At 37.9% G+C, this 13,123-nt stretch overlaps 1 protein-coding gene across 2 annotated transcripts; it reads left to right on the plus strand.

Moving 5' to 3' along the window:
• The first annotated feature begins 7,592 nt into the window (after positions 1-7,592).
• Positions 7,593-12,776, plus strand: Cenpw (centromere protein W). 2 transcript variants are annotated; one of them, XM_005363657.3, is made up of 3 exons: positions 7,593-7,846; positions 10,269-10,382; positions 11,622-12,776. In XM_005363657.3, exons 1-3 carry the CDS (start codon positions 7,727-7,729, stop codon positions 11,646-11,648), a joined length of 261 nt encoding a protein of 86 aa, XP_005363714.1. In that variant the 5' UTR covers positions 7,593-7,726; the 3' UTR covers positions 11,649-12,776. The 2 variants fall into 2 exon arrangements, with proteins under 2 accessions (XP_005363714.1, XP_013207858.1); XM_013352404.2 differs by lacking the exon at positions 11,622-12,776 and having other exon boundaries at positions 10,309-10,386.
• Positions 12,777-13,123: the final 347 nt, after the last annotated feature.

Below are 13,123 nucleotides of genomic sequence, written 5' to 3' on the forward strand. Positions count from 1 at the left end.
GAGATAGAGAACTGGCCATGAACCCAGAAAAGGACCCTGAAGGTGGGAGATGTTGAGAGCAGTAATATGTGATGTGGAAGTGAGAAGGAGGCTGCTGGGGATGGAGGCTACAAAGGCTCAGCAGTGGGAGGTAGCAGAAGACAATCAACAAAAACAATTTGGTTTAAAAATGTTGTAATGGAACCTAGTACTTTGCTAATTAAAATATCTTTATTTAATAAAGAGAAATAAACAGAGAAGCAGATCAAAAATGATTTAGTTTTTAACGAACTTGAGGAAATTAAAAAATACATGTGATTTCTTATGGTTGTCAAGATCAAAATGAAGAAAATTGCATTGAAATTTCCTACAGATAATCTAATTATTAATCATAATTTGAAAATGCTATTCAAATTTTGACTGTCAATATAACTTGGTAATTGTGCTCTGGGGAAAGTTTCTATGTACACAATTGGTTTTTACTAATTTTTCTCTGATTTAACAAGACATTTTGTGTAAACCATAAACTAACAACTCAATAACTTTTGAGTGATTCTTAAAAATTGAAGTTACTTGACATACTAAAATAAGTAAAAACCCACCAAAGTTTTCTTTCATCTTTTATATTATTTCTTGAGTTTTCAACTCATTATTCAGAGGATTCTATGGTCTTGGTTTGCTAATTGCTTCATTTCAAATACTCTCATATTTTATAGCTGTTTTGTTTGGCTTTTGACTTCACATTTTGTAATTCTTTGTTACCTTTTCATTTGAAGAATTTAGATGCGTTTATCTTGTATTTTATTTCATATCATGTCTTTATTCAAAATTCTTAGGGAATTGTTTTAAATTCTGCTATTTCTCTGGTGTCCTGCTGATTCTTAATTTCTTTATATTTTCTCTGACTTTTGTGATTTAAGTATATGGAAAGACCGTGGCAGTGTGGCACTGGGAGACCAGCATGGGTCACTGCTGTCACCATCAACTCTGCAGCCCAGGACTAGTGACTCTTTATGTTGTGATGTATGGTAATGATTAAATAATAATAGAAGTTAATGAAAATCTTATGGGATATAATTCCATATCACAATGGTTTATTTGATATACCCAATCACCTATGTGTCATACACAGTGTTATAGATTTAAAGTTCATATAGTGGTTATATTCTGTCAAAATGGGAAGGGGACTTATGTTTGGAGATCACAAAATATAAGAAGTATATATTATGGTCACAGCATTGAGAATTTTCTTTTCTTTAGACCCCTTAGCTCATATTTAGAGATAAAACCACTTGCCTAATACTCACAGGTTAGAGAGGGCTACCTAGACTTCAGCAAAATTCATTTTAATTTCTTATTAATACAGAGTTCTAGTGAAGTCTCATGTGACACATACTGTCCATTGTTCTGTATTTCTCAATTTTCAAATGGACTTATAAAACTGAGCCTAGAATTTCCAAGGCATTTTCAACTTCAGTTAACATCTTTGTGTGAATGGATGTACCAGAATTTAGCCCATCGAAAGAAAGCAATGTAGACTGTACCTTCAAGATATCAGTATTATGGAATGGCATCATGCGTCGCACTGACCCTCCTCCTTTGGGCTGCTGATCTCATGGATGTGCTCACAGGTGACCAAGATGAAGGGTGTGCCCATGTGAAAAAAGGCTTCACCTGAGTAAGGGGATTTTATCATTGCTCATGTTGCAACTCAACCCAAAAATGTTTAAAGTCAGTTATTACACATATACCACTTCTCTGGTTGTAAAACTGTTTTTTCCCCCATTTTACTGTAAATGCACTGCTCAGTTGGGAAATAATAAAGGAACTTTAGATAAATAGGAAATTAGTGAAAATTTTCCCTTAGCATTAACACCCGTTTATGATTTCTCTTCTATTTCTTATAATATTTATTTTAATACAATTGATTAACAAAAAAAGGTGTTTTCCCACTTTCCAGGATAAGCTATATTTTTATTCATTTCTACCTGGGGAATAAATTTTTATTTATAACTGAGCATATTGTGTTCTATAAAGGGAATATATTTACTTAACTGTGTCTCTTACAGTGTTCCCAATTTTGGGGCCATGAAAACTCATGTGGGTTTTACACTGAATGCTTGATTTAAAAAGTTACTTCTTGGTGTCTTCTTCCTTTTATGTAAAACAGGAATAATTTTATCACTGTAGTTATATGGAAGATGAAAGTTGTGTGTGTGTGTGTGTGTGTGTGTGTGTGCGCGCGCACGCGTGTGTGCCTTATTTCAGTCCAGGAATGGATATGTGCCATGTGTTTAGTGTATAGATCAGCTTCTGACATGTGTTAAACATTCATAATTATTAGTATATGTCACAGTAGTTTAATAATGGCTGAGTTTATGAAATGATCCTGATTTGGTGTTTTGTCAGCACCCTTCCTTTGCTTCTCAAATGTGTCGTGTGGACTGGCTCCTTTCCCTCTTGTAGATGCAGATCACAGTTTAGAGAAAGCAGCCTACAAACTAACTACTCCCCTGCCTCTCTCTGTCCTGTTCTCTGTACCTGATGGAGACAGGGAATTTTGGTGTAGATGAGGGGAGGGGCTTCTGTCCACTTCAGCACTGTTTTCTCTCCCCTGTGAGTTTCCAGTCAAAGTTGTTGAATAATAACATATTTTTGTTTTCTTCTTCTGTCTTTTAAAAATTCTTTGCCTCCATGAGGCAAAACAAATAAACAACAACAGTAAAAAACAAACAAAAACTATTCTGCAAGAAATGGTTAGTTTCTTTTTTTCTTGATAATTATCCAACTAATGTTTCAATTTCCACATTGGATGCTTAAAAATATATCTATAGAAGGGACCAGCAATTTGAAAACTGCTTCAGTTACAAAACATGCCAGTTTGTTGATTGCTTAAATAATTTGTAGTGATTTAGTATGAGCCGATCACTTTATAGCCCAGCAATATTTTGTTTTTCTTGCTCTGCTCTGTTTTAAATAGTGTTCCAGTAGCAACCAACCTTAAGTAGACACACCGGTGAGAGAAGGCAACAGGAAAATTTTTGACAAGGTCTCTTACTCTGTGATCTTTGACAAGCTCTGCCTAATATTTCTTAGCAATGTCCACTTCTTTTGGATTACTTTGTCCATTTCAAAGGCATCTGCTGATGGAGGGAAATAAGATTTCTGGCAATCTTAACAGGGATTTGTTTCAAAGCCAGTATCTTTCATCAACATTGGAAAACAGATTTGTGACCCTCGTGTAAGCATTTCATTTCTTCCCTGGAAAGGGGAACACTTAGGCAGAGGGAGATAAGAGGAGCTGCCTTTGGCAGAGGGAATAGCTTTGAACTAGGAATATTAGTGGAGAGGCCACACAGGTGGATTTTTTGAGGCTTCTGGAACAATTTGTCTTACAAACAATCAGACTTCTAAAATGTGAAGGTGCAGCGTCCAAAATTTCGTGAAATTCTTTATTGCAAAAATGATGAATGAAACCAAAACAGACAAAGTTTTAAAAACTCGGCAATTGCATTGTTTCTGGCAGATTCTAATCAACATAATTTTTAATACCTAAAATTTAAAAATGAAAACTAAACAACTAAATACTTTTAATTTTAATCACTATTTGTATAATATTTTGCTAATATAAAAATCAAGTCAGCTGAGCAGTGGTGATACATGCCTTTAATCCTAGCACTCAGGAGGCAGAGGCAGGCAGCTCTCTGTGAGTTCAAGGTCAGACTTGTCTACAAGAGCTAGTTCCAAGACAGCTACGGCTACACAGAGAAACCCTGTCTCAAAAAAAAACATTTAAAAAAATGCAACAAGTCAGGAACAACTGTCTAAGTTATTCATTTTATTAAAATGACGCACAAAGTTTAATTTATAGGGTTATTTCTTGGTAACATATTCTACTAAACATGAGCATGATTACAACAATTTATGCAAAGCAAAACCAAATTACTTTCTAAGTAATCATCAAACAGCAGAGAAATGTTAAAAATATTATTTCCATTTCTCAATGTAAATAATTTTTCTAAAAACCTTTTAAGTAAGTGTAATCAATAAACATTTATAACACCGATTAGCCAAAATATAAAAATATCTCAAAAAAATTAAAAGTATGGTCATTACTGAAAATGTGGACAGGATTGAAAATAGTTTTCAGGATTATTCACATGTCCATTACTTTAAAAAGAATGTATTTCTATATTTTTCCCCCAGACTTGTAGGCATATACCACTATGTGCATGCACATCACTATTTCCCATATTATAAAGATCACATTTATTTCCACTTGTATGAAGTTTTATCCTCTTTTCTGGTAGTAATATGGATTTCCCTCTTGACTACCACCTTGCAGAAACATTACTTTTCATATGGTCACAATAGTCTATCTTGTTTAATAAATATTCCTTGTAAAGTATTTTACTATTTTAAATCTCCACAAAATATATATTGTGTTTAGGATAATTTCCTTAGGATAGATCCTGAAAAGTAAATGGAACACAATGTATTTTTAACAGACATCAACAAAATGATAAAAGTATAAATTCCAGTAATTTCGTGTGCATAAAATTTATATAAGTATATATAAACTCCTTAGAATAATATGGCAGGGGATAAAGAAGTCTTTCAGTGATTTCATTGAAAAGATTTAATTTTTGTTTTTAAACTTTAAGTAGCATGATGGAGGAAGGTCATTGGTTAATTAAATAAAGAAACTGCTTGCCCTGATAGGTTAGAACATAGGTGGGTGGAGTAAACAGAACAGAATGCTGGGAGGAAGAGGAAGTGAGCTCAGAGACGCCATGCTCCCCTCTCCAGGGCAGACGCGAGAGCTCTGCTCTCTGAGGCAGACGCAATGAACTCCGACCCAGGATGGACATAGGCTAGAATTTTCCTGGTAAGTGCACCTCGAGGTGCTACATAGATTATTAGAAATGGGTTAAGAGACTGAAACTAATGGGCCAGGCAGTGTTTAAAAGAATACAGTTTGTGTGTTGTTATTTTGGGGCATAAGCTAGCCAGGTGGCCGGGGTGCCGGGGACACAGCCCCCGGCCGCTCCAATTACAACAGTAGCACACCAAAGGACGTTTACCTTCAGAAACTTTTAAAGGAGGTGATGGGGAGGATAAAAGAGGGGCAAGGGGCGTGTTTACTGTTAGTCACACTGCCCTCCTCTCACCCCATCCCAGTTCTTTCCTTCCAATCTAGTCTTCGTTTATTTCCTCTGACTTGACATTAAAGATGGTCCAATCTTCCAGATTCCAGTTGTGTAGTCCAGTGTTTCAAGAGCTGTCTTTTGATTTTTGAAGTTTTTAATCAAAGACACATCAAGGGAGAAGATTTTAAGCATCGAATTGTCATGGAATTTTTCCAGGGTTTTACTTTGTGACTTTAGAAAATGAAAAAGGGAGTCTATAAAAAAAGTTCCCCACCTACTGCAGAAAGAACTTTTTCTGATGAGGTTTGAGAGGGGCACAAATCATTGTAATAAGGCATTAGGAGTGGTATAAATAGAGAGACTCATGACTGCTCTAGCTGCAGTGAATGAGAGACAGAAGAATGCTCAGCTCTATATGGGCCCCTTATAACACACCCCCACCCCAAAGTTCATGGATCCTTGAGGAAGAAGAGGCAGAAAAATTCTGAGAGCCAGAGGCAGCAGCCGCCCTAAATTAAGCAATGCTTTCTATGTCTAACAATGCAATCACATGTATGAACTCACAGAGGTGGTGACATCGTTCCTAAGACCTGTGCGAGTTCAAGCCAGAACAAATCCCAGTAGGGCGGGGGGTGGGCATGACATTCTTTCCCGTGGAGTGGGACATGGAAGCCAGCTAGTGTAAGTGCTCATTCCATGACTGCTTGACCAGAGCACAGAATAGCCCAGGATTGATGTTGGCTGCTTTACTGCAGGTGTGGTTTTCAATTCTAACAGTGTAATGAATATCTGTATGGATGTCCCGTATTCAAGATTCTAGAAGGCATGCATCCTGATAGCACCTTGACTTTAGGAATTCTGATTTTCAGAAATGTAAGACAATGAATTTGTGTTATAATGAGACATTCTATTTTTATCATCCGTTCCATTAGTAAAAGAAATCCAGGGGATGTAACACTTGGTATTTATATTCCCTTTTTAATAAGTATTGACTTTAATTCCATTTATTATACATGAAGCTGCGATGAAGATTGGCTATAACAAAATGGCATATAGTAGATAGATGGCTTATAAACAACAGAAATGAATACATCACAGTTCCAGAGGCTGAGACATCAGAGATACTCATGTCAGAAAGGTTGAGTTATGATCGTCACCTCTGATGCACAGATGGTGCCTTACAGTTTTCTTTGCATTGTGTGAAAGAACAACTTTTCAAGGCTTCTCTTGTAAGCACACTCATCCTACCCCAAGGAAGAGGAAGCAGAAAATTTGCAAGTCAGAGGGAATGAAGGACAGCAAGGAAGAAAGGCCTTGAAACACAGAAGGACTAACACACATAGGAACTCAGAGACTGTGGCAGCAAGCACAGGGCCAGCATGGGTTTGTGTCAGATGGGGTACCAGCACTGAAAGAAGTGATCCCCATCCTAGAAGCTATTTCCAAGTGATAATCACTTGCAAATGAAAACATTTGTTTTCTATAACAGTGATTCAATTGGGACACAAACCTCTTAAAGACAGGCCCCAACCCAGCAGTGGATGACCAACCCAACAAGAACTCAAAGGCATCTTCGAAGATTCTTTGTCTCATAATACTTCCTCAGGGCATAGTTAAAAAACAAACATTATTTGTCCTTTGCATATATTTTATGGCTTCCACTTTTGTGTTTTCTATGGATTTTAAGTTTCTATGTGCAAACACGTATCTCTGCATCTATATGCTTTTTTTGTGCTTTCCTTTGGCTCTTTTTAATCTGTTTTTTCCTCTTCTGATTTCTTTTGTTTTGCCCTATTTTATTTTATCACTATTCTTTAGATTTCTCTTTGTTTTCAAGGAGAAACAGTAAGGGGAGTATATTTGGATAGGTGGGGAAGGGGAAAGGATCTTGGAGAAGAGGGAGGGAAAATAGTAATAAGAATATAGTTTATGAAAAAACTCTATTTTCAATAAAAGCAAAAAGTATATTTGAAAGTTATAGGGAAGTTAAGGAATGGAGGAGCCTCAAAGGGCAGACATTTGTGAAGCAAATATGATTTGAGAAAAAAATCTCATGCAAAACCAAATGCAATTATGTAAAAGTGTAAGTTAATATCAGAAAATCAGACATCAGAGCTTAAGGATTTCTGATAAGACACAAATTTCTTTCATTTACTTTCTAGTCCTTTGGAATCCAGTTGCTGCATTGCGAGATTGGACAGCACATGGAGCTCCTGTTGGGCATATCAACTGATGCCACAATTTCCCATCCTTTCTATGAAAACAACCGTGGGAGCAGAGCTGTAACAGCAAGATGGCAAAGCAAGCCCAAGCCCTCTAAGGAGTGGACAAGCGGGACACACCCTTTGCCCGGGATTCCCCGCCCCCCCCCCCAGCCCGCGCTTCCGGAGGCGTGGGTGTGGTTTGCTGGTGACGTCACTGCCGTGCGCCAACGCGCTGCCTGGCGGCAGATTCAAACCGAAGGCCGTCCCTGGGGTCCGGGAGGAAAGTTGTTGTGTTCTCCCTGGTGAGGTCGTCCCCGCAGTCCCTCGGCCGCTGAGCTGTCCGTCCACCGCGGGAGGCCAGACTGCGGCGAGCGAGCGCGACCAGCCGCGGAGATGGCGCTCTCCACCACCGTCTCGCATCGGATCAAGCGCAAGGCGCCCCGCGCCTTCCTCAGGCGCACCTTCAAGCAGAAGAAGCCACACCTTCGCCTGGAGACCGGCTGCGACCTCCTGGTGAGTGGCGCTCCTTGCCAGGCCCGCGACACACCAGGGACACGCCAGGGACAGGCCCGGCCTGCGTCTCTTCGGGCCCGGTAGCTAGGGCGGGCGGCGCCCCGGGACCGGGGAGGTGGGGGAGTGGGATGGGTGATGTGGCGGTCGGGGGGACTGCACTGCGGAAGACCCGGGAATTTTTAAGGGAAGATTGTCAACCAGGACACTGACCCTTCAGCGGAAGCCCTGCCCCTTATTGTTTCCAGGAATAGCGCTTCATTCAGAACTCTCTGGCATCGTGATTAGCATGTGTAATATTAATATATATATATATTATATATATATAATATATGTGTATATGTGTACATCTCTATATATCTATCTATCATGTATGTGTCTATATGTATATATCCCTATCTATCTTTCTACCCACCTACCTACCTACCCACCTACTTACCTACCCACCTACCTACCTACCCACTTACCTACCTACCTACCTACCTACTTACCTATCTGCCTCTTCTATATCTCAGGTGAATCGTCTAAAGACATATTTGGCCTCCTGCCTCCCCTAGCTTCTATATGATGGTACCCAATAAAATACACTGTCGCTGCTGCACTAGGTCCCTTACTAAAGGTCTGCCTTCAAAAGTGATCATGTAGCGGCCGGATTCATTTTCCTAGACAGATGATAGAGCACTCTTAAAGTTTTTAACCTCTCAAGACTGTTGTTTGTCAAACTCATACTTGCCCGAAACAAAATGCTTTCCAGTAATTGGCCCCAGTCAAACAACTGTCTGTTTCTGCCTCGACGTAGATTCAGTGTGGGAACATTATGTCCCCAGGTTGACTCACAGGAGCACGGCCTTGCCCTCTGTTCTGAAAACGCATGCCTCTTTTCCAGATGAAGGTGCAGAACTGGAGTAATTTTCCTGTCTTCCCAGCTATTGACTTCTTCCAGGGTGTCTGTTTTCTTTTTCTTGAGACAGAACTTCCCATTGTAGCACTGACTGGCCTGGAACTCACTGTATAGACCAGGCTGGCCTTCAACTCAGGGATCCACCTGGCTTTGCATCGCAGTGCCGGTTTTAAAGCTGTGGGACATCCTCGTTTTAAGACTTATTTTGAAATCATTTTTATTTTTGAGTATTTGTGAGTGAAGATCATATTACGTAGGTGCTTGCAGAAGCCAAAAGACGTGAGATCTCTTGTATGTTGAATTCCAGGTGGTTGGGGGCTGCCTTACTATGGATGCTTCTTAGCAGCCTCCAGAAGAGCAGCCAGTGCTCTTAACCTCCGAGCCGCGTCCCCAGATACTGTTTTTCTTCACTATTATAAAATTGTCTACTTTTTACATTTTTGGTCTCTAGAGCCAAAATATATGCCCCTTGCCCCAACTTAAAGGGTGAAGAAGGCTCAGTTTTGGTACTATATCATATTCTGGGAGCTGCTCATGAACCTTAAAAGAGACCTTGTTTCTACTGTTAGTTTTTCCTTTCTCATATTCTGTTAGAAAAGGCAACATTGCCGTTTTGTTTTTTCCCCCCACTGCTCTTTGGTGGTGGTTAAAGTAGCGTAAATGAGCTGGGCTTCTATTCTGTTTTTGTCTATTTGTTTTTGTTGGATCTTAGTATAGAAGGAAATCCCCTGACTAGGAGTATCCAGAGGTTGGCAGACCTTTTTCACATAGCCAGTGTCTCCCCACCATCCTTTTTTTCTGCCCTGGAGTGACCTGTGGTTCTATGAACTCTGGTGGGACACTCTAGGTGTCGGGAAAGCAGCACAGTTGGAACACAAGTCGTGGCAGTGGTGGAAAAGGAAAGTTCCTTTGGTCCTTTGTTGCTCCCAGGTGATAGGTTTGTCTTCAGTGACCTTTGTTAAACGGTTCCTGTTTAGTCTTTTGTTAACTGATGCCATTTCTCTGCTTACTGCTTTCTGCTTTCCATTAACGTCATAGTCTTACCCAGTACATTAATCCACGTCATCCACAGTTCTTTCCACTTGAAGCGGTATGTTTTATTCTTTTTTTTTGAATGCCATACCAGTTAGTTACTGAGATGCTATCGCTGTTCCCGGCGTTGTTCGTTTCTCATGGTGTCTCCCAGCATACCATGCAGCTTTATGGGGTGATTGTCCCAGTAGTCTGGGATGTTACAGTCAGAAGCCTTTGTCTTCTTTGTTTAGCCTTGAATCTTCTGAGTCAGGTTATTGTTTAGAATACTTGATAACTCATGTAAATAATAAAAGAAATAAAATTGGGAAAGATACTTTTTAGCTGATGTGAGTAGCACCCTCACATGTGGAAGAAGCTGTGGATGAGAAAGTTCTGAGTAATAAATTTCCTAAAGATACGTCATTTATAGTGTCCATAAAATATATGTTAAAATGGGTTCATATATATACTTATGTATTATCTAATGATACATATGCTCTGCTTCTAAAGATTCATTTGAACTTCTTACTCTTTGTGCATCGATTGGCAGAAGAGTCCAGGACAAATGCCTGTGAAAGTAAATCTAAAGTTATCAAAAAGGATCATGTACTGGCTGCAGCAAAGGTAAAGCATGAATTCTCTGTTTAAGCAAGTTAACCTTTAGGTTACTACCATGGCTATCATCTTTGATTCAAATACTTTTTTAAAGATTTTTATTTTGAAATGCCTATAACCTGATGTTGTGCAAGAAGAGCTGAATGGTAGTTAGAGAAAGTTAGAAAAGGCTATGAGAAATGTACCAGTAAAGAGGATTGTTGAATTTTGTTTAACAACATTTTGGAAATGTATTTAAATACAGAACATATTCGGCATTTTCTAAACTTACGAAGTACATGATTTTATAGTTCTCTTATTAATATTGCTTTGCACAGAGCAGTGCTCGGCTGGCTCACAAACCTACTTGTGGTAGACAGCCAAGGCATTGTCTATGCCACAACAGTTTTATGGGACTCTTAAGTTCTCTTCAGAGAGAAACACCGCAACTATTCAAGTCCAAATAAGTATTTTTCTGAAAGTAACACAATAATTAAGAGCATGAAAAGCATATATAAGTGTTTTAAATTTAGACTTTTGTTTTTCTACTGTTTTATTGCCTTTATTATGCATATGTGCGTGTGCATGTGTGTTTGTGTGTATGACTGTGTACATGTGTGCACCTGTCACAGCATACCTATGGAGGTCAGGGCAACTTTTGTCAATTGGTTCTATCTTGTGGGGTCAAATTCAGGTTGTCTGACTTAGCACTTAGTGTCGGTACACACTGAGCCAACCCATGGGGCCCAAGGCCATTTTTCTTTTTAAACTGTAGTAGCTAAATTCCTGTAAACAGTTATTTTTATTTATATTTTTTTGAGATAATTTAGGCCTCATCCTCCCAGCATTTTTACAACTAAATATTTCCCTTTGTCTTATTTCTGCAACATTTAATGTTTTGAAAATTATATATGAAACAAAATTACTCAGTATAAGATGACCAGTCTTGACCTCTAGCTGATATAATTCCAGCTTAATTGTGAGCTTTTTATGTTGCAATGGATTTATACTACTTTATAGGTTTTTTTTTTTTAGTTTAAAAACATTTTTAATACCCTAGATCATTGTTTTGGAATCAACAGTTTTGATACTTTGATTGTAATTTGCAAGTTTAGTAAATGAAAGTGACTCCACTCCAGGTTTCCTGATCTACGGATGGTTCCTATTCACTGAGGGACGTGAACCAGAAATCTAGGCTACTTACACTGCAGCTTGCTAGTGACTTATTTCCCATAGGTATAACATGTATCTTCACTTCCTCTCTTACAGCTAATTCTGAAGAAGAGCAGAGGTTAGAAGTCAACACATGTTCAAGAATTTGATGTGTTAATTTAAGTGGTAACAGATCATTAAGACATTTTTGTATGTGTCAATTTATATGGTAGATTATTAAAACACTGACTATATGAGCAATGCGTGAATTTTACTTTTAGGAATTATGTTTTTTTTTTCACTTTAAGTGACTTCTCGATTTTTTTTCTTTGTCTGCTATTGTGCTTAGTATATCAAAAATGAAATCATACTGTACTGATAATTTCAAGAGATATACTCCTTAGACTTAAAGCTTATGTCTTTGGATTTAGCCAGAATTATGCAGTCAATTTAATTTCTGAGAGAAAACAGTATACATTAAAATATAGATACATTTTAAATATGTTTATTTTTGATATATTCACAAAGCATTTCTATCTAATTTTGTTTTTCACTAATAGTAACAGTAAAATTTCTCAGCTAGAAGATTGTAAGCATTAGCCAAGGTTTTTACAAACATGTTTCCCTGTATAAACCACGAACAAGAAGTTCTGGAACAGCTGACCTACTTTCTTCAAATCATGGGCTTTAGTAGATAAGACATTCCCACAGCAGTTGTTTGGAAGCTTATTGCATATTATTCAATATTTACTTCTAAATTTTGTTCTGAGATAATTACAGATTGTGTATAAAGTTGCAAAGCTAATATAAACATATAGTCTACACTAGACACCCAGTTTCTGCAATGGTTACATCTAACATATAGTGTAATATATCAAAAGCAGGATTTGGTAATTGGTATCTATGTAGCTCTCTGCTGTTTTATCATGTGTGCAGATTCATGGACTTGTTACAAGCAGTGTATAGAACTACCCCAGTACCACAGAGGTCTTCGTGGTCCAGTTACTGTATTATCTACCGGACCACCACCCCTAACCAACTGTTCTCAGTTCTATAGTTTTGTCACTGAGAATATTATGTAAATAGAAGCATGTAAGAAATAAGCTTGGGAGATCTTTTTTCACTCAGTATAATATCCTTACGATCTGTTCAAGTTGTTATGTTTACTGCTGAATGGTTTGTATGTACCATATTTTGTATAACTGTTTGCTTATTGAAGATTTGTCTGATTTGGGGATTATTATAAATAAAATTTTTGCAAATAGTTGTAAACATTTTTAAATGTATATGAGTTTTCATTTTTTTCTGGAAAGGATGCCTAGAAGTTTGATTCATGGGTCAAATGTCAAGTATATGTTTAGCTTCAAAAAACAAACAAACTAAATGAACTATGGTAGAGTGATCATACTGTTACATTTTCACTATAATATATGAAAGTAATTTTATTTGCACTCTAATGAACATTTGGCTTAATTGTTTTAATTTTTATATTTTAGCTGTTCTGACAGGTGTGTGGTTTTAGTTTACATTGCACGGTGGCTTTTGTCTATGTTGGGGCTCCTGTTATAAATTGCCATTTACTAGGGAGCTTATAAGCAAGTTTATTTCTGTCAGTTCTG

This window comes from Microtus ochrogaster, linkage group LG9, assembly GCF_000317375.1.
Source record: "Microtus ochrogaster isolate Prairie Vole_2 linkage group LG9, MicOch1.0, whole genome shotgun sequence".
NCBI classification, from domain to species: Eukaryota; Metazoa; Chordata; class Mammalia; order Rodentia; family Cricetidae; genus Microtus; species Microtus ochrogaster.

Excerpts from the sequence above, each read along its gene's own strand:
- Cenpw (XM_005363657.3), top strand. The coding sequence starts at position 7,727 with ATGGCGCTCTCCACCACCGTCTCGCATCGGATCAAGCGCAAGGCGCCC. Across the intron at positions 7,847-10,268 it reads AGACCGGCTGCGACCTCCTG|ATTCATTTGAACTTCTTACT; the intron begins GTGAGTGGCGCT and ends CTGCTTCTAAAG. Across the intron at positions 10,383-11,621 it reads ATGTACTGGCTGCAGCAAAG|CTAATTCTGAAGAAGAGCAG; the intron begins GTAAAGCATGAA and ends CCTCTCTTACAG.